Source organism: Centrocercus urophasianus, unplaced genomic scaffold (genome assembly GCF_019232065.1).
Source record: "Centrocercus urophasianus isolate 14NV4802_14NV808 unplaced genomic scaffold, USGS_Curo_1.0 seq_17, whole genome shotgun sequence".
NCBI lineage: Eukaryota > Metazoa > Chordata > Aves > Galliformes > Phasianidae > Centrocercus > Centrocercus urophasianus.
Window position 1 is genome coordinate 11539960 of NW_024884722.1, and position 26258 is coordinate 11566217.

The window sequence follows — 26258 nt, forward strand, 5'->3', positions numbered from 1 at the left end:
TATATATATATATATAAAAGTTTTAGATCTTTGTAACATCAAAGTTTCTTAAGAAAGCAAGTCACAGTGAAATAGCTTTAAATAAGCCCCCGAAACACTAAACCTAATACACAGTGACATCTTCTGCCCTTTGCTCTAGTTAATTGAGAGCAATTATACACAAAGGCTTTGGCTCTTGTGGTGACTTTCAAGCCTGTTTTTGTTTTTGTTTTTGTTTTTCCAAAGTAAGCAAAAGACTGATAGTGCATTTTTATTGTGTCAGATGAGGACGAGATTAATAAAGGATGGAGTAGATTTTTTTTCCTCCAAGCTGCACAGAAAATAAGCAGTTCTAATAATACTTTGGCAGTAAAATGAAAGCTGTAATCATTAGCAGACGCGTTTCAGTTAGAACCAGTAACATAACTCCTTACTTTTGGTTTTCATGTTAAAAAGAGTTCAGCTTCCCTGCAGACCAATTTTTTGTCCATCTTCAGATTAAGCAAAATCTATAAAAGCGATTGCCTTGCTTTGGGGTTTCATAACACAGTCAGATTTAGGGGGGTGGCTTGAAAAAGGGGCACATGTCTTCCCTTCTGCCCCTCAGGCAAGGACATCAGACTTTCCAACATTCTTGATGGAGACTAATTATTTTTTGGTAGAAAGATGTTGGCTCATGGCTGGATTAACTGAAGTAGTTCTGGAAGACGCAGGGGATGAGAGGGGCTCTCTGGGATCTCTGTTTTACTGGCTGGCTTCTCTTTACTATTTTTATTGGCAGGTTTGTTTTTTTGTATCTTGATACTGTGTGACTTCATCTGAAAGTTTCACATGCAATGGGACATCACTTTATTATTTCAAATGAAACTGAAGTGCAGTTATATTGGCAACATAGTTGAATTTCAACTTGATAATAATGCCAAGTATTTTCCAGACTGTGCTTGAATCCACTTCTATTTCTCCCCACCATGCAAACATGTGCTGGAGAGACCAGTCTCTTGGTCTTGAAAGTTGTTTTAATTCTGTTTGCAGAATCACCTCCTGCTGCTCTTCTCCTCTTGTGTTGCGTGCACACACCCTTTCTGGTAAGCAGCACATGGGATGGGCTTTAATGAAAGCGTATTTTGCAGCAGCTTGGAGGGGCAAGGCAGTGCTGGATGCACTCACACTACAGACCTAGCTTTGCTCCTGTATGACACAGCTGCCACGTGTTTGCTTAAGAACCCTGAGCTGGTTTGGTACTTGGATCAAAGAGAAAATAAGCTGCTGCATTTTCATGATTAGCAGCAACTTGAATAGCTGGCCTAACACTGGCAAGTACATGCACTGTCTGACAAGTGTAAGCAAACAGCTTCATGAATTGATGTCTTGAGGCATTGTGCTGTCTCTGGAATGATGGACATAAGCGCAGATGAAATCTGTCCTCCTTAAAGGACAGTGCATCTGGAGAATTCTAGCTGCATACAAAATGAAATACAAAATTGGAATAGCAAATATCAGTATACTGAAGCACTGTATGGGACATGATGAGCATGGCAGCAGGGTGAGTCTCCATACAGAAGTGAGCCCAGGTCTGGAAGAGTAGCACTTAATATCAAACTTGAATCATGGGCTTGAACTTTGGTTAGTTCCTAAGTAGCAATTTAATCTCCCACATGGCCTTTCATAGCACCTATAACATAGTATGTTCAGGGAGGCTTTTGTCTTAGTTGAGCATATCTGCAAATTTGGAGTGGACAAAATTGAACTGCCACTGACCACTTGAAACCCTAGGTTTGAACTCGTGGCCATCTTCCGCAGTGCCCTGGAAGTCACTTTGAAGTCTATGTTTGAGATATACGCAGGGTGAAGACTGCGTGAACTGACTTGAAAGAGTGAAGGTGAAATTCTTTCTTTTAGAGGCAGAAATTTCCTGTTTGAAAATAGGATCAGAAACTTGAGAGCCGGTTTGTTTGATCTTTTTTCTTACTCTTGTCTGAAATTCTTGCCCTTACCGAGAAGGAAACTAAGCAGATCATGAAGAACCAAAATTACAGGTTGGCTGCATGTTCAAGATGTTATTGCAAATGATTCTTCTTTCATGTAGACCTTTCTTAACCAAAGCCTCTTTCTACAAAAGTAGGATGACCAGAAATGGTCACTTCTGTCACCAGGCAAATGGGATAACTGAGCCTTACAGAAGATGCTATTTGCTCCTCTTGTGCACAGCAAGTAGATCTGGTTCCTGAACCAGCTACAAATTAAACTATGAACTTAGTCATTCCAGACATCTTTGGCGTATTTTAGGAGCAGACTCTGCACTTCCTGGGCTTTTAGTCTATTAATTTTAAAATAAGAAATGCGTGTCTGGAAGTTGGTATGTGAACCCTCACGCTCAGCTGAGAACTGGGAAGCAAAGCCCCTCTTTCTGCAAAGTATCAAGGTTTGAGAACTAGCCATATGAAAGGGTGTTGGTTTTTCCATCGTGCTCCAAGGATTCTCCCTTGCAAACAGTCCTAGATAGAAGCTACCACCCAGAATGTGCATGTGGGCATTTGGAGACTGGACAGTACTGGGGATGTTTGGTGAGTTGCTTACTGTCGCTGGTTTAAACTTGGTTCGTGTTAATAGGAATTGTTTGGTGGTGTTTGAAAGAAGTTGATACTGGTTTCAGGGAAATTTCCATTACAGCTGAGATGTAGCTACCCCTTGCAGTGCTGTAACAGAGGCCAGCATTAAGGCCTCCTTGCATCTTGCACTTGAGTGGCACAAGGGCCTTTTTTCCAGTCACTACACTTGGAGACCAAGTGCCTGGTCATGCACATGTGTGTTTTAAGGGCATCATGAAAATACAGCACCAAAAATAATCACTGGACCGGACCCATCCACATCTCTAAGTGAAGGCTGTGGGTTTGCAAGCAAGCTGCTCTTGTTTCTGTAAACCAACAGAATCAGGTCTTTGAATCTGTAGTGCCAAGTGCTTCCACTGTCTAACTAGTAATCCCCAGATCATATCAACCTTCCTCTTCTCTTGTTTAACGAGACTCATGATTAGCCAGACTGGCCCCAAGTAAATTGGTAGAAAATTTGGTAGAAATTTAGTGAGCACTAAATAGTGAGTAGGGGAGGCCTGAAGCAAGCAGAGCTGAGTGTTGATGGGGATTAGTGACTTCTTATTCCTTTCCTCCTGCACCTTTTGCAGGGAATACTTTATGGTAAATGCTTTTTGATCCTTTTTGAACAGCAAAAGCCTCTGTTAATTTTCTCCTGTCAAGATGTTTTGATCTGAGGAAAATGTAATGTGGTGCATTCCTCAGTTAGGAAAACAGAAATTCCATGTTTCAGCAAAACTGAGATTTCACCTTAATCAACCTTAACAGCGTCATGATGCTGAGGCCTTTTTCTGTTGCACTCCAAGCTGCGCTTTCATTGGGTTTTGGTGGATGGACCAAAATTGCACTTATAAGGTAGAGCTCTGAAGTCAGACCATCCATTGGTATTCAGTGTTTTTCTTGAAAGTGAGTTGGCAGGGAAGAGCCTATAATGCTGTAGTTGAGCACTGAGTTAGACTTGGTAAAAGCCTTTACTTAAGGAAGTTTTCACAACTGTAGTCATTCAGCTGGAGCCATGACAGAGTTCAAAACTGCTTATCTTTGATTTCTGAAGCTGAACAGTAACTCCTTCTGGGAGAAAGTTGACTTGTAAAGCCTGGAAACAGCGAACTTCCACCAAATTCTTGGTTATGGACAGTACTTTCCACTGGTGACAAGAAATAGCCATTAAAAAAAATGACTGAAGAGAGAGCCAGAGGTGGAACAGATAATGATATGAATAAATGTAGCTGCTTTTATTTTCATGGTGCATACTCTGCAGTGTATCTGTAGCCTCAGCAACGTCCAGCCTTGTAACAAATCACTTGTCTTTGGGCACTAGTGTCTCTTTGGGAACAACTTGCTGTTTTGACTTTCTTCTGAGGTTTTTAAAGTGGGATAGAAAGAACTGATTAATCCCATAAGCTGTACTGTTAATTCAACAGAGTTGATGAGCAGTGTGTGGCCAGTGTCCCTGGAAATGTTATCTACAGGAGGTGCCTTGTGAAAGGTGGAAGACCTTTGAAATTGCTCAGATGTATTTCTCCTGCACCCTTTTCTCTTCCGGCTAGTTTTTGCCACCCCTGCTCTATAGTAACTGTGCTAACTTCTATTATGAGGATCAGAGTGGAGTCTTTTAACTCCTTGTTTTTTCATCCAAATTTCTGAGCCTTTGTTGGTGCTTTGCATTCTGGAAAGTCAACATTGAGATAACAGTTGACTGAGATTTGTGAAGTTGTCTTAGTGAATGGTGTGAGTAACAAGTCAACAAATAGTTTCTGATCATCCCAATTCTCATAACTGGGTATGCAGCTAAGGTTGGTATTTGTGTGCTCATTTCCACTAGACCAGGTTTTCCCAAACTGCATCTGCCTAGCCTTGAACACTTCTAGGTATATGACAAGCTTCTGTGTTTTTGCTGGATGTGTACAACATCATAATCTTCCCTGAAGTGAGAGAGCTGTGCCTCCTGTCACCAACTTGTGACAGGCTGTTGTATTGGTATGGCATGTAGGACCACAAGCTGTGTGATTCAAAACCAGTGGGCACAGGATTGGCTCTGTTCAGTGGCAGCTCGTGAAATTCATAATGCAGAGGTAGCCAGGACGCTTCTGAGTGTGTAGGAGGTTGACTGCCGTTACGCAGCTCTCCTGTTTTGTTTCTCTGCTATCTGGGACTGGAGGACTTGGAAGTGGATGCTGGCAGAAACAGAGCTTTTTCACAAGATTCTTACTTGGAGAACTGAAGTCACGTTGTGAAGTCTAAATCTGTAGTGGAATTTGTTGGTGTTGATTTAAGAGGCCCAAGAACGATGCCAAAAGTGCTTTTTTAAAAATAAAATTGCAAGGTGTTGACTAGTCAAGAAATGTTGAGACACTAGCGGAGTTTTGGAGCAAGTGCTTTCAATTTGTATTTGGATATTTGTCTGTCCTCTTCTGCTTCAAAGCCACTGGTATCTTGTTGGGGAAGTTTTGCCCAGAAATGTTCAGAAATCACCATTTGAAAGATAGTACAAGGCTGTTGGGGCAGAGGACTTCAGGGTGTCATCAGCTATGGGCTGAAGAACCGGCAGCAGTGAGAACTTGCCATTGCTGCTTGAAACTGGTTTCTGAATAGGTGGCAGAGTCTCTGGAAAATCGAAGTGGAGTTTCTTATGGAAATCAGAAGTAGGCTCAGGATGAAATATGAGCCCAGTACTCAGCCTCTGCTTACAGAGATGGTGTTTTGCAGGCTTGTCACAGTCATTTTTTCCCAACAGTTCTCTTCTCTGCAGTGAAAGGTATTTCGTGGGCAGCAGTAGGAATACAACCAGTGTTTCCTTTGATTTGTGTTGCATTTCATAGAGCATCTTGCTGAAGATTCCCACTCTTTTATAGGCTTGCTGTAGCATTCACAGGAATAAGCTGTTAATGTCATATGGCTCCTAACTACACTTCGACACATACACATGGGTTCAAGATGAGAAAATAGGTTTCCAATCCAGACTTTCCCAAAACAGGAGGAATGCAAGTTGTGTTCTGTCTAGCATTTTTATTTTGGATAGGAGGCTTTTGGTTAATGTCAGTCCTGGAGGAGGGGAAAGCTGTCAAATGCTCCAGAATCCCAAATGCTTTCTGTACAGTGGCTAAAGCCAAAGACACTCAAGTGTTGGATTTTTGTTGAGATTAGTGAGTGGCTTCTTAATCATATGATAGCAGCATCGGGCTTTCCTAGTGGAAAAACAAATAACAAAAAAGAGTAAGCAAACGTTAGCAAGTCCTAATAGGAATGTACACAAGTGTCAGAAAGCTGACTTGTGGCTGCCTTTCTGCTTCTTTCCAAATTCCTACTGAAAGCTTGACTTTGCCTTGAAAGTCAGGGAATAAGTCTGTGTTCTTTCCCATTGCATCTGTCTCTCTCCTTGTTTTTGAAAGGTTTCTACTACTTTAGCCCATGGTAGTCTGTCTTGAACATACCATCATGGATTCACTGTCTCCTTGTGGAACATGGCAAACTCCCTTCCCTGTGCATTTTGTCCTCCAGGTTGACTGAATAGCCTGATGCTGCTTGTGCAGGAGAAGCTCACTTGCAGAATGTGATCTCCCTGTTGCAAAGGGAAGTAGCTGTGACCTGAAGTGTGATTCTCCTCATGGATGGGAGCTTACTATTAAATGGCTTCTCTTACTGTGGCATGTATCCACGCCATTGTGGAAGATTTGGTTATTTTTATTGATGACTTTGGCATGAGAGAATGAAATTCTTGGAGTTTGGATCTCTTCAGGAGAGAAGGAAAAAAAAAAAAAAAAAAAAAAGGAAAGAAACACAAGAAAAAAAACCAAACACCACACCAAACAACACCAAAACAAATGAACAAAAACAGCCTGATCTGAGCTAAGAGTTAGTTCAGATGTCCAGCATTCTGAAAGCAAAATAGAGCCATTTCTCTTAAAGCCCATATGATACCTTTCTATGCCTCAAAAGGTTGAATGTTTGACATGACTGATTCTGGCTGAAATGTCCCTTGTAAGACAAGTGCATAATCACTTTTCAAAGCTTCCCAGAAAAGGGTGACTAGCTGCAGGCAGGCAGACCTGTTTGTTGCAGTGTCTGAGCAGGACTTCAGTCTGCTGTCAGCAAGGAAAGCTCAAGTAATGGTTTCCCATCTCCAGCCTTGAAGGGCCATGGTTATGTGACTGGGCTACATAGCCAGAGAAAACCAAGATCCTAATGGAAAACTTCTTGGAAGACTTAAGCTGCTCCTGCACATCTGTCCTCCTTTGGAAAAGGTATTATGTGTTGAAGTTATGAAATATTGTCAGAGGGGAAAGTGCTCTCTGCTCTCCAAAGATCCAAGAGTATCTAAGTGAATGTACATGGTTCAGCAGTGTATTGAGGGCTTGGAGAGCCAAAAACTGTACTCTCCATTTATGCAGAGAATAGAAGTACGACCGTGCCAAAGACAGTTAAGCTGATACCTACTGGCCAGGAGTTGATATCTCTGCCCAACTTCATCTAATGTCACATTAATGTGAAAAACAAAGATTTGCACAGACTCTGTGCGACTGGCTTTGCATAGTGAAGTGACACATGAAGATGTGGTGTGGTTCTGTTGGATTTGGCATATACCCCTCTGTAGCCCAGGTTTCTGTGCAGTTCCAGTTTATTATTGTAAATGCTATGCACCCATTTGGAATCCTCCTCTGTTCATATTTAAAACTTGATTGTATTGTTAAAGCAATGAGAATGTCTTAGTGGTGAGGATTTTTGTACTGACTAGCTTTGCTTTGATGTGCTTGCCAAACATCTGTGTGCTTTCTATATATTTTTCCCCTTGCCTTCAGAAAAAAAGGCTGGTTACGTTTATTTGTGGATGAAATACTTTGCTAGGAATGGTTGTAAATCTGCAGGGCTGAAAATTGTCAAGTGAACTCACAGACAATAGTAACAGAGAATAAGGAATTAAGCCTGGTATGCAATCTGGAAAATAATTAAAATCTTCAGGTTTTTTTTTCCTTGCTGGCATAGGGATATCTAGAAGTTGGAAATCCAGCAATGCTTCTGATTTGGGAACTTTAAACCATCGCAAAGTGTGAACACTGGGGTGAGTCTAGTGGGGGGAGCTTGAAAATGCTGGAGTCCTTGTTGGCCCATGTTGTGCTGCATGGGCAAGAGCTTGCTGCTGATGGAGATGTCTGCTGTCTTCCTAAGTCTTCTGGTACCCCACCGAATTATCTCTGATTTAGATGAGCAGTGATTTTACTAGTACGTGCTGATGTTAGCTTGATGTTAGCTGGACAGTCATGCTGTACTACTGAATCTATGTACTGCTAAATCTATGGGGGGCTGCAGCTGGGGTAAGATGAAAATGACACTGTGTACAGACCCAAAAGGGAGCCTGGTACAGTTGGCTTGGATTTGATGCACTGTAACTACAGTTCAGTATGATTTTTATATATATATAAAATATATATATAAATATATATATATATATATTCTTTTCTTTAGCTTTCCTGATGTCCAGGTAATAAAAGTAGCTACAGGAGTGTTGATGTTTAAAGAAATGGATACTGAAGAACTTTGTATTTCACTTTATTTCTTTCATTAGGTGATACCATCACTGTAAGGGCAGTTTCTAATATTTTTTTTCTAATATTAAAAACAAACAACAACAACAACAACAAAAAAAAAAAAAAAAAAAAAAAAAAAAAAAAAAAAAAAAAAAAAAAACAACTTGAGAAATGTGGCTGTGTGCAGCCCTGTGTTTCTGTGGGATCCCGAATCTCTAGAGAGTGCTTGAAGGGGCAAATGGCTTGATTTTAGAGATGCATGAATGAAGCTCTGGCCTTTACAAGTAAAACTCCTATCCCACATACAATCATATTTGAGTTGGCCTCAGGATGCAAAGGTGACACTGATGACCAAGAGCTGCCTTTGCTTGCAGCTGGCTTTCAGGAAGTCCAGCCTCTTACTGAGCGCTTCGTTATGATTCAAAGTACGGATGTTTTTGGCACGTTTTCCTTGTTGGACTTGAGATGATCTGAAAGAGATTATAAACTCTTTTGGGGCTTTTTGCAACTCTCATTCCCAAGAATCCCCATCTGCCAGCTTGGGGATTTGCTGGAAGTGCTGTATCAGTGCTGCAGAGATAATCATCAGTGGTGTCTGCAGTAGTGCTCAACAGCTTTTGGCTCAGCCAAGGAATGTGCCCTTAACATAGCCAGGGTGCCCCAGATGTACTTGCTGTATCGGTACTGAGAAGAACTGTTGAATCTGCTGTAAGGCTTTCTAGCCATGCTTGTATTTGGCTTGGACACTGTCATCCCATGCTCTGAGCTGGAGTGTGTGTTGGCAGCAGGGAATCGTTGTCACAGAGTAATTCTGAGTGCAGAGGAGTCAAACTAAAGTTCATTTTGTTCTCTCTTCAAACTTACAGCAGGCTCAAGTTGGCAGGGGGTGCCTTAGCTGCTTTTCTTTCTTTTTGAGTGTTTTGGGCTTTTTAATCAATAACTCCTCTCTATAGTAAGTAATAGTAGTATAGTGTATATGGTCTTTTGCTATATGTCAATTAAACCTTGTGCTCGTGAGGCTTGATGCTGTTTATAGACAGGTGTCTTGCTTGCAAAATAAGTCTCTGTGTCAATCCCATTTTAAATGGTATAGCTATAGGCATAGAAATAGTGGTATGGGATCACACTTAGACAAGTGTGTAACAAAGAGAACTGTTTAAAAAAAAAAAAAATTAATTAAAATCATTCATGTAATGAAGTAGCAACACTTCCTAAAAGCTAAAAACCAAGAATAGTCTAAAGACTTGGGTGCAGTTTGTGTAGCTGTGAGACACATGTATGCTGAGGTCTGACAGCGGTGATTGAAGACAGGGCTGGTGGGTACCCTTCCTCATTCACTTCTGTTACACCTCGCTACCTTTGCTTAGATTAAATGTTGGTTATCATATCCAGTTGTAGTAGTGGTTTTCAGCAGCAAATGAGAGAGCCCCTGAGCTCCATCCTGAAACCTGACCTTATCCCAAGGTGTGTTATAGGTAGGTAAACCATGTTTGGGGTTTCTTTAACAATAAATAAATGTTTGGACTAGAAATATTGGCATGTGGTTTGTTTTTATTTGTGGTGGGTTTTGTTTTGTTTTTATCTTCTCCTTTTTTCCCCAGTTGCAAACCTTCATCTGGCTTTTTTTGTTGCCAGTTAAGCAATACCTGTGTCTGTTGCAAATCCTCGTTGAGTTTGAAGTGTGAGCATCTGCAGGACTCTTCCTCTGTAGGACTGAGATCTTTCTAGCTAATTTCCAGGACCTCATCTGGAGAAACTGTTTTGCTTCCTTGGCTCTGTTGTGGAATTGGAAAACTGAGCTGTGAATAAATAAGCATGGGCTCATCCAAAGGCCTGAGTTGTAGCTGGGAGGAAAACGTGAGGCAGGCTGGAAGTAGCAGCCCAGAACAGCAGTAAGCTCGATGCCTAGCTGCTCTGTGGTGCAGGCATGGCCCTTGGTGGGGTAACAAGGCCTCTTCGCTAATGGGTTTTTGTTTTTAATTTCTGTGAGAATGTGACCACGCTATGCCTCTTCCCCACCTAACTAGGACATGTGGTCTTGGGGGTGTTTTACTTTCCTGCTAAATACCTTTACTGAACAGGACACCAGAGCTGCTTGGATAATACAGGTCAAAATCAAACACATCCTACTTTCATAAATAAGCTAGTGTGAACCTTGTTAGAGTTCTAAAAATAGAGGTGAAAATGGCATGAAGTGAGTAGCTCCATTCCTTTGTGGTGATGGGCAGTAAGTGCTGGCAAGCAGTAGAGAAAACAGGCCAGGAGCAGAGAGATTGCCTCTGCTTAACAATAGTCAGCTCCCTGGCTCACTGAAACAGGCTGCCCAGAAAAAAAAAGTCAAAACTAGTACGAAAACATGAAGTCGATTAGTTAATGGTGTTGTTTATCCTGTTTCCTATGGAAAGCAAGGAAGAAGGAGGAGGATATCTGCATCTCCTGGTGGAAAATATGGAAAGACAGCTCCTGGAAATTAACTGTAGCCATGATGACATCTTTAAGTCACATCAACAAATGTCATAAGAAACTCTGAATTTTAATAAGTATTATCTTCTCCATAGGGATCAGGACTTAAAGAAACAAATGTGAGCAGAGTTGACTAAATGCTTCTTGGAGCCTTATGGTGAAAAGGTGCTCTTGAGATCCCTTCCTTCTGTCACACATCATTTGTTGCATCCAAATAGAAGCAAATCAATTCATTAGTCAACCTAAAAGGTGCTAATAGCTCAGCTGCTCTTGCTGGAGGTGCGCTGTTGCTTACCTTCAATTTTATTGCAGTGAACTCTAGCTTACCCCTCCAAATGTTCATGTAGTTACTAAATGGGATGTTTTAGCATAAATTTTCAGGATATGTAAGCTTTTGTTCAACTGTAGCATTCCAACATCATAATTAGTATGGCAACTAACAGACCTACCCAGACTTATTTACTATCCAGACTGGTTTACACTGCCAGAGCCATGCCTCTGTGATCTGTTTTTTGTTTTTGTTTTTTATGGCAGTGCCTAAGGCCTAGCTGACATCAGGGTCCTGTTGTGCTAGACTTTTAGGCCTGGTCTCCAGAGAATGGCTGTCTACAGAAGTGTTAGACAAAGGGAACACTGTTCGAATCTGGATGGTGGGGGAGGGGAAGGGAAGTAACTAAGACTTTAGGGAGGAAAAATCTTCCCCCTTGAAAAGAATCGGTTTGGTTCTCAATTCTTCTGCAGAGAACTCCCCAGAGCTAGTCCAGCTCCCAGTAGCAGTCCTAATGGAGTATTGCTTCTCGAAGGCTTTCCAGAATACATCCGATACTCTCAGCTTTGAGCTCTGATGGGGAGAGCAAACCCAAACTAACTAAACCTGTTCTTGGTGTGCTCTTTCAGTATTTGGATGTGCCAGTGGTGCTCCTGTCTTCTAGCCAGCCATTACTCAGAGTTGAAAGCACCTCAAGATCTGCAGAAAGTGAATTTCTGAAAAGCAGAGATGTGCAGCATGCCAAAATTTCAGTTTTCTATGATGTTGGCATTGGAATGATTCGAGAAAAATAGTTGCCTAAGCAAGGAAAGTGTGATGCAGTGGCAGCAGGGTGTCCAGGCAGTCTAACGTATCCTCTTTTGGTAGTGTTGGACTGAGGAGAGGGAATGGCTTGATGTTGCAGTCACTCATAGGGTAAGCTTAAGTGGCTGTCTGTTGGAAAGATAAACTCTGTGCCTCTTTGTCATCCATCTAACAGGTTTAGGTAATCCCTTGCTGTGCTGCTTATTTATTTTTAGTGGGTCTGTACTGTGTAATGCATGTGTATTCCTAATGGAGGGTCTGCAAATCTCTGCTTTTCACCCAGGGACAGCATTACTCCTACCCTTATTTCACGGTTGATCTGTTCTTAATGGAAAGGAATAAGCCTCAATGTTATATTTGTCTTGTTTCAGCTCTGTAAAATGCATGGAGATAGACAGTTTTTCTGTATCTCGCTTCATTAATTTGCCTGGCTGACCCTTACTTAGTATCAGATCACTTCAGTGATTATTGCCAGCAGATCTGTGTTTTGTTTGACTAAGCTTAAAGAGACAGGAAAGAGGATCAGAGTATGAGAATATTTAAATATTGGAATTCTGACTTATTGCATACTTGACTGTGCCTTTCTTGAGTCAATGTGGTAACTGACACAGGTGGCAAGACAGCCTTTCTCTGAATAATAGGAAAGTAGTTGTTGCTTCCATAGTTGCAAGGCTTCATGAGGTGCTTTTAGTCTTGAAACAGAGCAGTTCTCTCTGGGTCTAGGCTGCTTCTCAGATCTGTATAGAGCACCAAAGGCTAAATACCTCTCTTTAAAGTCAGTGTCCCAGGTGACACAGCTAAGCAAGCTGTAAGGAAATGGTATCCTTACTGCCATGTAGCAAAAGCCCTATGGAGATGCTCAAGCATTCTTCCTACCTGGCTGCTAAGCCAGATATTTTCTGCAGCATAGGAGTGCTTTTCTGTTGAGAGAGAAGATGAGCAACTTATCAGAAGTTTCTGTCTCAGCAGCTTCTGTGTATTCACCTTCTCTTCTTACACTGCCAGCCCACCTTTTTGTTTGAGTTAATGGAAGCAGAAACCCCACTAACTCCTGTTTGGTTTTCAATTCTGCATGGATAAGCTCAGGTTTCCCCTTCCTAAAGGTGAATGTCCTCTTCTGTTTCCACCTGCACAGGCTATTCCTATAGTCTGGATATTCATATCACAATTAAAGGTAAAAGGCAAATCTTTCCTTGTTATTTTTTTTTTTTCCCCTATTTTTTTTTTTTATTTTTTTTTCCTCTGGTAGCTCAAAATGGATCAGTCGAGCTGAGCAAAACATAGTAATGTGCCTGTAAGTCTCTAAATTTCAGAGAGGTTTGGAAAAAGCCTTCTGAAAATACTGAAGTGGGTTTGTAATCTCTTCTGGGGAGTGTGGGTGATACTACTTGCCATGTATGTCCTTGTCCAATGCAATGCAGCTCACTAGTTGGCAGCCCGCTAGCTCAGGGAGCTCTGTAGCCTGCTATTCATCACTCTGGTACTTGTTTCCGAAGCTGTCATTTCCTGCTGCCCTGTGCGGGCAGCTCTTTAAGGCTCAGCTCCTGGGGTCACTGCAGAAACATGGCTTGAATGAAGCTCGGGAGAAAAGCAATGAAGTGGTGTCTGAGGGCGAGCAGAGCATTCAGCTTCTTACATCAGTATTTGCGATAATGTACCATCTGGGCTACGGTCTTGCCAGATCTAATAAATAGAGCTGGACAGAAGCTGTATTTGGAAAGCAGAGCTCCAGGGAACAGCTGGGGTATGGAAATGGCCGTTTCTGAGATGGCCAAGTGCTGTGTGGTGCTGCTTTACACACTGAGCTGGGCACCAGGAGACCAAAGTGTCTCCCTTCCTTTAGCAGGAGACGCTTCGTGGCTCTGAAGGATTCCATAGAGCTGCTTGTAAAAGGCAGTGTCTTTAGCTAGGTAGCCCAGCTGTGCTTCAGACTGAGCCAATATCACTGCCTGCTTTATCTTTTGACTTCTGCTGAATGGTCTTTGTTCCTCGCTTCAAGCTTTTGCCCGGTGCTGCTGGATCCTGCCCTGAAGTTACTGAAGTCTGTCTCAGAGGTGGCTGCTGTATTTTTGACTGAAATGTGGGATTCCTATGCAACTCTAGCACCTGGAGTGCCGTTTTGTACTCTGCTAGGATCACTCCTTGTCCACAGTGTCTCTTTTTCCTGAATCCATGTGGCTTTGAGGATTTCTCAGTAAGCAAATGACAGTGCTTTCTCTGAAGACTTCAGAAAAAGAAATTAAAAGGAAAACAACTTGTCAGTCTGTGTGGGCTGTGAATACTGGCTATTCTCTGCTGCCTGTGAAGGCTGTCTCCTATCTGCTGGGTCTGGGGGTCTGTAACATTTTAAACCACTAGGAAGTAATTTGTAATCTTTGGACAGGATTACCATGAGACCCATTTGAAAGCTTATTCATGTTTTCCTAGAGAAAGCTTGGACACAAAATATGTTTGCTTTAAGATTAAGTCCTGTGAAGGTAAAGGAAATTGCATGCGAGTTTGACTATTGCGCCCTGTTGGCTGACCACAGAAAACGCAACCTCACAACTGGTAATGAGAGTCTCCATTGGTTCCTGGGGCTGAGAAGCTCCTATGGGGTGGAAGGCCATCTATTTGCATGCTCTCACTGTAACCGTTTGCTCTGGGAAATCTGCTGCAGGCATAGCCTTTCTGAAGGCAATGGGTTGCTCTTTTGCCATAGAGCGACCACCTGGATCTGTGTGTTCTGCACTGTTTGCCTCAATCTTTCTCTACCTACACCTCAACAAACTCACTTGGAGCTGGGGATTCCTTAAGTTACTAATGGCTACAGACATGGAGTCCATGATATCATTTGGGCATGAACCCTCACTCAGATCTATAAAGTAGGTGTAAATGTAGAAATGATGTGTTGCTGGAGAGGAGATGGCTGAACAGGCTTTGAGTAGGGCAAGGGAGGGCTTATTGTTTGGCTTCCCTACTTCGGCTGGGTCTTCCCAAGAGTAAAAGCACTAAGTAGATAAAAAACAGAAGTCCTATTGGAAGTAGAGATGAAAGTCTGTAGGCTGTAATTAAGGACACAGCAAGGAAAGTGGCCCATGAATGACCTGAATGATCAGAGAAGCTGTACTGAAAGAGAGAGGCTGCAGTTGGCATCCTCACTGGTTAGCTTCTGAGGGCTTGTGTAACAAGAGAGGAAGGCACTGTACAGGTACCACATGATGCCCGTACAGACCCCACACACAGCTTTTTGTACTGGCTATTAAGTCAATGTGTTCTCAGCAATCTTATCTTATGTTTACTACAATCAAAGATTTCTTTGCTGAGAGAGGAATACGTGTAGATCTGTCACTTTACAAGAGAAAGAAGATTGAGGAAAAGGAAGAGAAAACTAATCTGTATTGCAATCAGACTTGAAGGTCAGGCAGGAAGTCCTATTTCCAAGCCAATTTGATGGAAAAAGGAAAATCTGCAGTATTTTCTGAAATAAGTAGAATGAAGTATTTTCTGGAATACTAGGTTGGTTCTGCAGGTCACATAATAGGATCAGGCTGGCCAGTGCAAGTCAGTGGCCTTCTGAAAGCTTTCTGGCTACGGTGGATCTTGTTTTGCTCTCTTACTGAGCAGTGCTTGGCATTCACAGGCTGACAGCTGCAGCCAGGCTGCCTATGCAGTACAGTATGCCCACCAAAAGAAAGCTTTGTTCCTTGTCATGATTGATAGTTCCTCCGAGAAAAACACTCCTCTCTTAGTTCCTTTGTTTCTGTATTGAGCAAAGGCTGTGAACCACAAACTGCTTGGCGTATATGGAATGCACACACTGCAGACAGTTTCACCATGAGGTGTTTGTGAAATAAGTAAAGCAGGAAGGGGAAGGCTCTATTAAACTTATTTTCAGAAGGCATTAGTATATTTGAAACTCGAAATATCTTTTCCTTTTTGCAACTTGCAACCTGCTGGCTTTTTCATTGCTCTGTTCTCTTTCAGCCCTCAGTAGCCTGTGATGCTGGCCAACGTTTGGGCATGATGACTGGTTTTTTTGCAACTGGCAAAGCTAGTAGTACTTTCTTCTGCTTCTCTTTTGGGAGCCCAGGGTACTTGATAATTTGGGGAAAGCTGGTGATATAGAGCTTGGTGGGACTTTGCCTGGGATTTGCAGGACATTTCCAAGACTTTTGCATAGCTGTTAATGTAATAGTGCATTTATTTCCTTGCTTTAAGGACACAACTGGTGTAACTTGTACTGGATTATACAATGGCCTCGTGGATGTACGTGCCAATTTTTGAGAACGTGTTTGGCAGATGCCTTCATTCCAGCTGTGTCAATACATGAGCTTGAGGTCTTTTTTTCTTAAAACAAAAAAAAAACAGGGAGGGGAAGCCCTTAGGTATCTACTGAGCCATAGCAAATAGCTGCAGATCCAGCATAAGGGGAGTTTAATGTTATCAGAATGCTAAGATAAACAGAGCATTTTACACTTACGTGTACAGGCATAATTTCCCTATTATAATAAGAGATAAGTATGTAAGTATTTTTCCAAATGTGTACCTCTGGACGACTTACCACCTACTTGCATATAAGATTTGAACAAACACAGTAATGTGGTATTTCCTCGTTGTCTAAGACTCCGAATATCCATCGTCTCTACTAGTGATGTAACCCATAAAGTATTAGAGCTGATTTGTATATTATCCAGTTTTTGCTTTTCCCATGAATTTTTCCCATGTTCTAAACATTTCTGCTTATTCCAGAAGTACAAGAAAATACAGCTCCAATCCCAGTAGAAGACTAGAATTATACTTATTTGAATGCAGAGGTCAGGGTGTGAATTTCTACATATGTTTGTGCATATAATGTGATGTGAAAGAAATCCAGGCAAGCTAGATGTTAAAGCCAGAATCTGAGATTCACTTGGGGGCTCTCAATTGAGTGCTTATGTACATACCTAGGCAGCTCAGCTACTTTTGGTCCAGGAAAAACTTGTGTGACAGCAATAATTAAATATTTTATTCACATGTAGTGCATCCTTCATGCCAGCTAGCTCAGCAACCAAAGGAACTGAGTATAGCAGCAAGGGGGAGAGAGGTACTAAAGGCACAGCTGAAGAGCTTCCATCTGCCAAGGTCATGTGATTGGTAGTAAGGGTGGAAAAAGATGGCTAACTTGAAGGATTGGGATAGCAAGTCCATAGCCACATAGACTGGAAGCAACTAGTTACCTTAACAGGTAGCTATTACAAGGAAAAGATGACTCTTTCACTTGTAGCACCGCACAGACTTTGGGATTCATTTCTGGCTTTTCTGAATTCGGTAATAACTGGAGTAGTGCAAGGAATTCAATTCCCTGTGCTGCTGCTGAGCCCTAAGTATTAGCTGTTTAGCTATTACTATCAACTATTGCTGGAGAACAGCAAATCCTGGTCTCAGTTCTTGGCCTTCTGTTCTGACTTTTAGCTCCATAAGGCAAAGTACTGTTCTGTTAATAGCCAAAAAAATGATATCAGCAGAGACCAGCCATCCAGAGGTCCCCACCTCCTACTTCCCATCTCTTCCCTCTCCTCAGGAAGCCCTCTTCTCAGACATTGTTTCCATCACCAAATTAAGCCAAAACTGCTGTAGCAGTTTTTACCTTGAAAACACAACTTAGCATTCAGATTCCTTTTAAAAAAGATGGAGGAGAGAAAAGTGTCTCCTGTGCATTCTATATTTGCTTTGGGTTCACAGGGCTTTTAAGTGATGCTCTTAAGCTGAAGCTGCTGTTATGTTGGTGTGGGGTTTCTTGTAAAATGCTGAAGCAAGGCTCTGGAGCGTGCAAGCACTTAGATGGGCTGACTCTTGACAGTCTTTGACTCTCCAAACTTAACTTATTTTCTTTGAGAGGGAGAATGCTCACATTCCTTCAAAAAACAGACAAAAAAACCCAATGAAACAGTAGTACAAGAGTTTCTATGTTGGTAGTTCTCCATTCAGCTTTTGGTGGTCTGATAGAAAACCTGTTTCATGGCTCATATAGAAATTGCAATTCCTGTGATGCCTGACAAGTTTTCTCCTATGCTGGACTACCAGAAGAGGAACTGCAGGCAAGACACCTTTCTCTTTTCTCTCACATGAGAAATCTAGCAACTCTGCTGCCCAGCCAGAGCAATGTAAAGTTCTTGGGGTATTTCCTCAGCAAATTTGAAAACCTCTTGGAGAAGAGCAATAATATAGGCTATAGTGGGTTTGTTTTTTGTTTACTCCTGAAGTTGTATGTACCTAGAGGTCAACCACAAGTAATTGCAAGTTAGATTAGAACCCTTGTACACTTGACTGCTTTTGCAAAATGGGGCTTCCAGCTGGGAATGGATTTGCCCCTGGAAATGCATAGATACTGTGCTGCTAGGATGTAGCTCTAGGACTTGAACCGGTTGGAGGGGTCACGACATGCAGTTGAGCTGCAATCCTAATATTGGAGTCTCCTTCTCTGGAGATGTTCAAGACCGGCCTGGATGCCTATCTGTGCAACCTGGTGTAGGGAACCTGGTTTGGCAGGGGGGTTGGACACGATGATCTCTGGAGGTCCCTTCCAACCCCTACAATTCTGTGATTCTGTGTGATTCTAACATGTGGCCCAGTCTGGTTTGGTATGGTACGTAAAAGGCTGTGAATCTGTGCTGTCAGTCTTCATTATGTTCCAGTGGGATGTCTGGTACAAGTACATCTTTTTTCTTTTAGCACATCCTCTGTTTGAGCCCTGCTTCCATGTTTAAAAGGAGATAAACCTTGCTTATGGCTACCATGAAATCTGTGGTGCACACAGGCTGAGAAACCTTGTGTTTGAAGATGAAAGCTGCCTTTAATATTTCACTGACTTTAATAATTCACCCAGAGATGACAGCCTCAGTCTGATGGGCAGTGACTCACATATGAACCTCTATACCCTAAACCACAGTAAGGGCCATGTGAGGAAGACCTCTCGCATGTATGCGCATATATAACAGAAAGGTGCCTCTTTGTGATCGCAAGCATGTAAAATGCTCTGAAATCAGGCACTGGCCTTATTTCATGTGATTTCAGTGCTGTCAACCAGGTGCTGTTGCCAAATGTGTGTGAATAAGCAGCCCGGTGCAGAGAGAAGAGCCAGCATGTACAATGGTAATATCTAACAGTATACGGACACTGCAGTGAAAATTTAGGAAGTGGGTGTGGGAACATGCTTACTGCACAAAATCCCTCATGCAAAATGCTACTTCTGATGTCTTTCTTCTTCTGCGTGTTCTTTGGAGGTCTGTCCAAAGCAATTATAACTGACTTTTCTACATGTATCAAATATACATGCACTGTGTGGGAAGTAAGAGCTCCAGAGGGGAGGAAAAAGCAAGTGCCTGCATCTGTACAGCAATGCTCACACCCGAGCTGTTCTTTAAAAAAGCAGACAGCATCTCTGAGTGAAAATAGTCAGCTGTTGGTGTGAAAACGTCTGTGTGCCATATTTGAAGAGGCCTGATAGCATCTAGTACTGCTTTGCAGGGCAACTCAAATTGTTGGAACTGTCTTTTGAGGTTTCTTGATCTAAGGCACAAAGACTTAGAGGTAGCAGCTCTCTCAACTGCAAAGAGCACATCCAGATGTACCAAACTGCTGCTTAAGTGTGGTTTTTCCAAGACTCTTGAGAGGTGGAGTGTTATATAAGTGTTTGTTTAGAAGAATGTGTTGTCCACTCATGCAGGAGAGATTCTTATTCCCTTTTTACAGTGTTGCTACCCTTGTTTATTTTGGTTAATTTGAAAGTTGGCAGTAAAGATCTACAGAGAACTTAATGGCTGAGGGGAGAACTAGAGGCCAGTATTCAGCAAGATCATGGTTGGTTTTTTTTTTTTTGTTTTTAAGATTTTTTTTGTGGCACCTCATAAGCTACTTTTGTTCAAGCCCTAAATTTCCTGTCTGTGTGCAGAAATATGGAAGCAAAGATGGGTGAGGGTCAACGTAATTGAAACTTTCACAAAATATAGTCCTATAACTGTTTTGTGAATCACTGTTTTCTGGTGGTTTCCAGTAGGGTTGGTTGACGAGAACCCTTGCTTCCTTAATTCTACATTTTTTAAAGCCTTTTGGTGAGAGAGCTAGGAATATAATTAAAATCAGAATTATGATTCTTAGAATCCTTTTTTGGGGTCACTTATTCTTAAATGTCACTAATCTTGTTTCACAGTCATCATTGTATTAGAAGTGGAACTCTTTCATCCCTTAATAGCTGATGTAGATCCGTACCAAAATCTGAGCGATCAGAAGCTAGATGGACCTTGTGAGTATTGAGGTATCTTGGCTATTGCAGCGAAGGACGCTGACGTATGCCAACCAAAAAGTCCAACTCACATGGAGAGAATGTTGCATGCTTACCTTAGAAATTTGTATTCCTGGATTAATATTAAGGCATAATTTTGAGTAATACAGCAAAACTTAAGCTGAGCTTGATGCCATGGCTATAGTTCTCTATGTGCCTCCTCTGGGACTGAAACTCCCTTTGAATCCTTACCAGGGCTGAGGTCCAGGTTATAATCTCCATCTAGACATCCATGCCACATCAGCTTTAGAGCTGCATATTGATGTCTGAGAGTCAGAGGTATCTGTAAGGGTTAACCCGAGCTACAAGTCACTGCCTAATTTTTACAGATGGTGTGAGTGCAAGAGTGAACCTCAGACTGGCTTGGCAGCGCACACAGATAACTTTACATAATTCCATGCAGATGTTGCTGTAGAATGGTTTTAATAATGAATTGTGAAGTTGAGCTAAACTCCAGCGTGGAGAGAAAACTCAAAATAAATGCAGTGTTTTGTTCTGTTTCAAAAGTAAATTTTCTAACAACGTTTCTGCAATACCGTGATGGTTTGGGAAAGATGGCAGGGGAGGGACAAGCAGTAGTTGCCTTATTTTAGTCTTACTTTCTGCAAACAAAGGCCAATCTGGCTAACTTGCCTGTAGACCAGGAACTGTGTGAACTTACTAAATAAATAAATAAATAGGTGGTGCTGGTGGGGCCAAATAGCAGCTGCTGTCATATTTTTGATGGATTGGTAGTGCAGAGCAAGCTACGGCATTAACAGCTGGGCAGATTTGCTTTCTGCAAGTTGTGGGTGTCATGCACAAGCTGCATTGTGGCACTTACTTGCCCTTCCGCCACTTTCTTCTAGGAGGCTCTAAGTTCTTGCTCTATGTTATTTACTTTCAGTAAAGGATATGGCTTAGGTGTGCTATCATAATTCAGATACCTTACCTTGTAAAGTATGAGCTACCTTAGCAATTTCTGCCTGTCCACTCTAAAACTCCACATTTTTCTTGTGAGCATCCATTTGTACTTTTCTTCTTTTTGTGCTTAATTACAAGCATGTACTGAACTGTGTTTGCTACCCATGTCAATGCATTACTGGTAAACGAGGAACAACCATGAAGATGCATTTTTGAAACTCTCTGGCAGATTCTGAGTGCTTGCTGCTGTGGCCTTCGTGGCAAGAGAATCCACCTCCTGCTGAGGAGGAATAACTAAATTTAAACTTTCCAACCATGAGCTTTGTGAAGCAAAGTTTCCAACCCTCTGCTGGGCCAGAAAATGGAAAGCCGTGTCTGAGCTTGGAGGGTAAATAAATAGAGCAACCTAGCAGCTGTGCTGTGACAAGCAAGGGGGTTTGTTCCTTGGGCCACATGTCTCCCTGCAGCAGGCTCCAGGAAGGAAAATGAGGAATTCTAACTCCTGTCTTCCAGTACAACCTTCCCTAACAAATTTTGATATGAATGTGGGAGGAGAAGGGTTGCAGAAGGGCTGTGTGGCCACCACGTGAGTCTGTGATTTGCCATAAATGTATTAAGTTTGTGCCCCATCTATTTATAAACCAGCCAGCTTGTCTCTGTCTTAGCTCATTACAGGCAGGTTCAGGTTCCTGTGAAATTTCTTGGTTTTATGATGGCCATTAACGTATGTAAACTGTTTTGAAGCACTTGTACAGAAATAACTGCTTTCTCATCTCTCTTTGGGGAGGCTCTGAAACTGGTGTTGAACAATAGCTGGTGCTATTCTGACAAATCAGCTTGCATTTTTGGGGAGATATTATAGAAGGTAAAACATTTCCATTGTTTCCTTAGCTTTTTATTGTCCTGTATCTTAACCCTGCCCTTACCTGATGGGAGCAAAATGTACTTCTACTTGCAACTGAGAGCCACGGTTTGTTGGGTGAGCAGCTTTACATTGAACTTAACACAAGAATCTATAGCTGAATGGCGCCAAGGAAGAGAAGAGGCAAGGATAATTACAACAGGGATGCACTCAACTAAAAGTTGGATGAGTAAGATTGTAGGTGAACCATCCATAGCTGTGACCTAAAGGTTCTCTCAATAGAGTTCACTGTCATTGATGTTTTTTATAAACGGTGATGGAAACATGGAGATTCAGATGAGAAGCCAAATAGCTTGTGCTTACAGCCTGAAGTCATGTTTCAGTTGTTGTTTTCTCCTCTTATTTCTGAGTAGTCCTTCCTGGAGTGTTGAATTCTGGTCATGATTGTTGAATGACAGCCTCAGTGACAAGTGTGCTAGAAGCACTTTTAGCCTAATCTGAGATTTGTGCCCTTCAGTTAGTCTTTTTAACTCCTTTTTTTTTTTTTTTTTCTTTTGGTGATGCACCATATCAGGATTTGTGCCATCTCCTTCATTTCCCCAATGCTGAGGAAGTGTTTCAATTCTGTAGATGTACACATTGCAAAAGCTTTGAGAGACTGAACTGAATAACTCCAATCAGAGTTGTTACGGATAGATTTCAGATTTCTTAGAAGAAACTGTCCTTAACAATTATTTCTTTATTTTTGTGACTCGCTTGTGCACTCATCTGGCACTGTGAGAGTATCTGATAGAAACAGCCTCTTTCTAGGAGGATTCAGAGTGATTTAAACCTACTCTAAATGTTTTGACTCTCTGTCTACCTGTTTCTCAGTAGCATCTCACTATTCTTGCTCTTACTCTGTTGACTGAGCAACTTCTTTTGCTTCTTTTGTAGGATGGTGGTTTGTGAGCACTGCAGAGGAGCAGGGCTGGGTCCCTGCTACATACCTGGAATCCCAAAATGGAACCAGAGATGATTCTGACATCAACACATCCAAAACTGGGGAAGGTATGGAAAGCTTTTTGTTATCAAGGGGAAACTGATACTTGCTTTGCTTTATGCTTTTCCACCTGTAGGAAACAAACTATGAAGGCTCTTATCACCATTTGTGGCTGCTAAACCACTGCAGAACTTCTCTGACTTTTTTGTATCAGTACATAAATTGTTGCAGAAGAAACTGGGGAAAAGCACAAGCGTGTAATCCCTTTGTGACTCGGACTGTCACTGTAACAAAAGTTCTAAAGCAGAAATGATGTTCATTTTAATACTCTTAATATGAAAACAACTTTTGTGCAAGTCCAAGCACTGTGTTCTTGTAGAGATCTTGGATTGTGGTGGCTTCTGAAAGAGAGAATTTGCATAGCTTATCTACAGAAATTATACAAATGAGAGCTGTTAATTGGAAGATGCTGCTTTTTGAAGCCACAGGCGATGAAAAAGAGGTTCAACTTCAGTGGTGGCTTCTCATTACACTTTTTAAATAAATCCTTGAAACTAGCTTAACTGCTGCTTGCTGTGGACTGTGAGTGTGCGGAGGTCTTATTCTGCTAAAAATGAGATACCATTTGTCATGTATATGTATTCAGCAGCACTGCTTTTTTGGCTAAAGATGCTTATTCAGGTTCCAGAAATGGAACAGTACAGCCTCATGTGTTCCCCTTTTCCATTATGAAAGACTAACCACATCTTAATGGACTTTTCATGTAGTAACTGTGTACAAAGGACACTTTTATTATTATTTGCTCCATTCTAATGAATCTCTAGCTAAATTTGTAGGTGCTTTTGACATGATGCTTATTCTACAATGTATGTGGAAAACAAACAGAACTTCCTGTCGTACAGATAGGTTTGAGATGTGTTGGGATGATTCTGCCCATTAAGATAGCTAACAGCCAGAACATTATTTTGTGCTGGACATCAGGAGTGATATCTATGGCTTATTGACATCTTTGGCTCTAATTCTTTTTTCCCTGCTCAAAGCTACTTGTATCCTGGGTCACTTAGGATTTCGAGACCTACTGGTAGACCAATCTGCTATGACACAACGTTTTAGCAGATGCAAAAGCAGTTAGTGAAGTTCCTGCTGGTAAAGAGCAAGCAACTTAATGCTGTTCTCTGAAAGAGTGAAGAATGTCTTGTCTGTTGATATGTAACTGCCTCCCTTTTCCTGACTCTTAAATATGGCGTGTGCTTGACAGCCTTATTGCTTTAACTGCTTTCATTTTAAGATCTCTTCCTTTCATGTTGCCCTCTGGAGTGTACTCTGCACAGGGTTGTTGCTGCATGGCAGTCTTGGTAATGGAAAATCCATCAAATGTTTATTATCTTCTTCTTCTCGGCCCTCTTTAATCTGCTACGTTGCTCTCCTCAGCTATGGTCAGCAGTCACATTCCCTGTCTTACTGCAAATCCAGATACATTGAAATCTGAGACCATTCTTCCCATGTTCAGTTCCATCCCAGTGACAAATCTAATTGCGTTACCTCCACAGCTGCTTTGATGTGCCCAACTTTTCTTTGCTTTTCAGTAACTTTGCTCTATGTTATTAACCACAAGCTGAGGCTTCTTTTGTTCTTCTTTTCCTCCTTTCGTTTTTTGTTTTTTTTTTTCTTTACTAGAGCTATTCTCCTTGCCACATAGTGAAATGTCCTCCTAATATTTATTAATAAAAAGGAAAGGCTTTCTTCAAAAGTTAGTCCTTCCTTATTGTACAGTTCTATGATAAGGAAAGACCAATTCTTGAAGGACGAGAGGAAATGGCTTCAAGTTGTGCCAGGCTAAGTTTAGGCTGGATATCAGGAAAAACTTCTTTACAGAAAGGGTTGTTAAGCCCTGGAATAGGCTCCCCAGGGAGATGGTTGAGTCACCATGCCTGAATGTGTTGTAAAACCATTTGGATGTGGTGCTGAGGGACATGATGTAGCGGAGGATTGTTAGAGTTAAGGTAATATGGTTAGGTTGCAGTTGGACTTGATGATCTTTAAGATCTTTTCCAACCTGAGCGATTCTATGATTCTGTGAGTGTGTAGAAACAAAGATACTTTCACAGACAACTGGCCAACTCTCAGTAAGCAGGTGAAAGGGGTTCCAATAAAACTGGTTGGGTTGCAGTTAAGTGCCCCAGTCTGTGTGTGCAGAGTGTATATGGCAGAAGTGTTTCCGCCTTCTTTTTGAGCCTGCACAACATCTTTCTGTGGGATGAGGGCAGACAGTCAGCTGCTACCTGGGCCTGTGTTTAGAGCATCAGCCTCTTACAAAGTTTGGAAAACTTTTGGAAAGCAATACAGATGAACATTTGCAGCCACAGAAGCTGTTAAATCAGAACTCTGAAATAATCCCCTGAAAGGATTATATACGTTTTGATAAATAACCCTTCTGGTGTCTAAGTATGGATGTTGGGGGGGAGAGGGCAGGGGCATCAGCTGCTTGTTTGGGTAAGTTAATTAATATTTTCTTACTTGAACAGCCAATCCTTCCCTTGATCAAATCACTTTGCTGCTCCTGGTTGCCTACGGAGCGCAGTTCTGGAATCCCACGGTGTCTGCTCTCATGAGTCTGAGAGTACATTCCCCAAATGACTTCAGAGTCAACATAAAGGAATTAATTGATGAAGAGCTTTTGCATTAATCTGATAGCACTAAGCATGCTTCCAACAGAAAGAAAGGCCTTCCATTGGAAGCATGGAAAAAGGAAAGTGTCGAGGTTTTGTGCCAATCCGAATGTTCTGTGTTCACATCTTCACAAGTAGACAAAGGAGCTGAAGTTCAGTTCCATGTATGTAATCTGCAAAACAAGTGGTGTCCTCTGTGCACAGCTGCTCTCACAGTGTCATTTCCATAAATCCTTCATCTTTGTTTATATTTGAAGCATAAGTTACTGTTTGAGTGCAGAACTAATTCACATTTCTAGCTTGTTAGCTTCTTGAGCCTGCTCAAAAACAGGTTAGTTATCAAAATAAGTTTTTATTTCCTTATATTTTTAATCAGTATGTTAGAAGTTGTTTGAATCATGAACGTTATCTGTGGCAGTACTTATGAGTCATATGTTGCAATCAAGGAGACGTCAGTCTCCACTTGAATTCAGTTCCTGAGTGCTGTTAAGTGTGCTCACATATGAGAAGCCATATTCTTTGTTTTTCTACCTGGATTTTTTTTTAACATGATAATTTGCTTAGAGAGGGTTAGAGCTCTGGTTTTGACTGTTGCATGGAATGGACTGAATTCTTCAAAGAGCCTTCAGCCTGACTAGGACATGCAGCAGTACTGTGATATTGATCTGACCTGCCACTGCAGTCACCACGGGCAAGTTTTCCTCTGTTGTGCAGTTTGCTTTTGGGTATACGTGTGTTTTTTCATATTTTTCTTAAAGCCAATAGCAACAGTAGCAATTTTTGACAGTTCTAGGTGACTTATATTTCTCAGGCTCAAGATTCTAACTTGTTTTACTGTACTATATCAACTAAACCGGTTTCTGCCTCCCACCTGATCTGTTTGTTTAACAAGACTGGTGCTTGTAAATGC

The 26258-nt window shown here is 41.6% G+C and overlaps 1 protein-coding gene across 1 annotated transcript in view; it reads left to right on the forward strand.

Moving 5' to 3' along the window:
* The window catches only part of SH3PXD2A (SH3 and PX domains 2A), a 226031-nt gene that overhangs the window by 176322 nt on the left and 23451 nt on the right, over nt 1–26258 (forward strand). The window contains exon 8 of the mRNA XM_042818810.1: nt 22634–22747. Coding sequence (XP_042674744.1) covers nt 22634–22747 — 114 coding nt within the window. The remainder of the gene's footprint in view (nt 1–22633; nt 22748–26258) is intronic.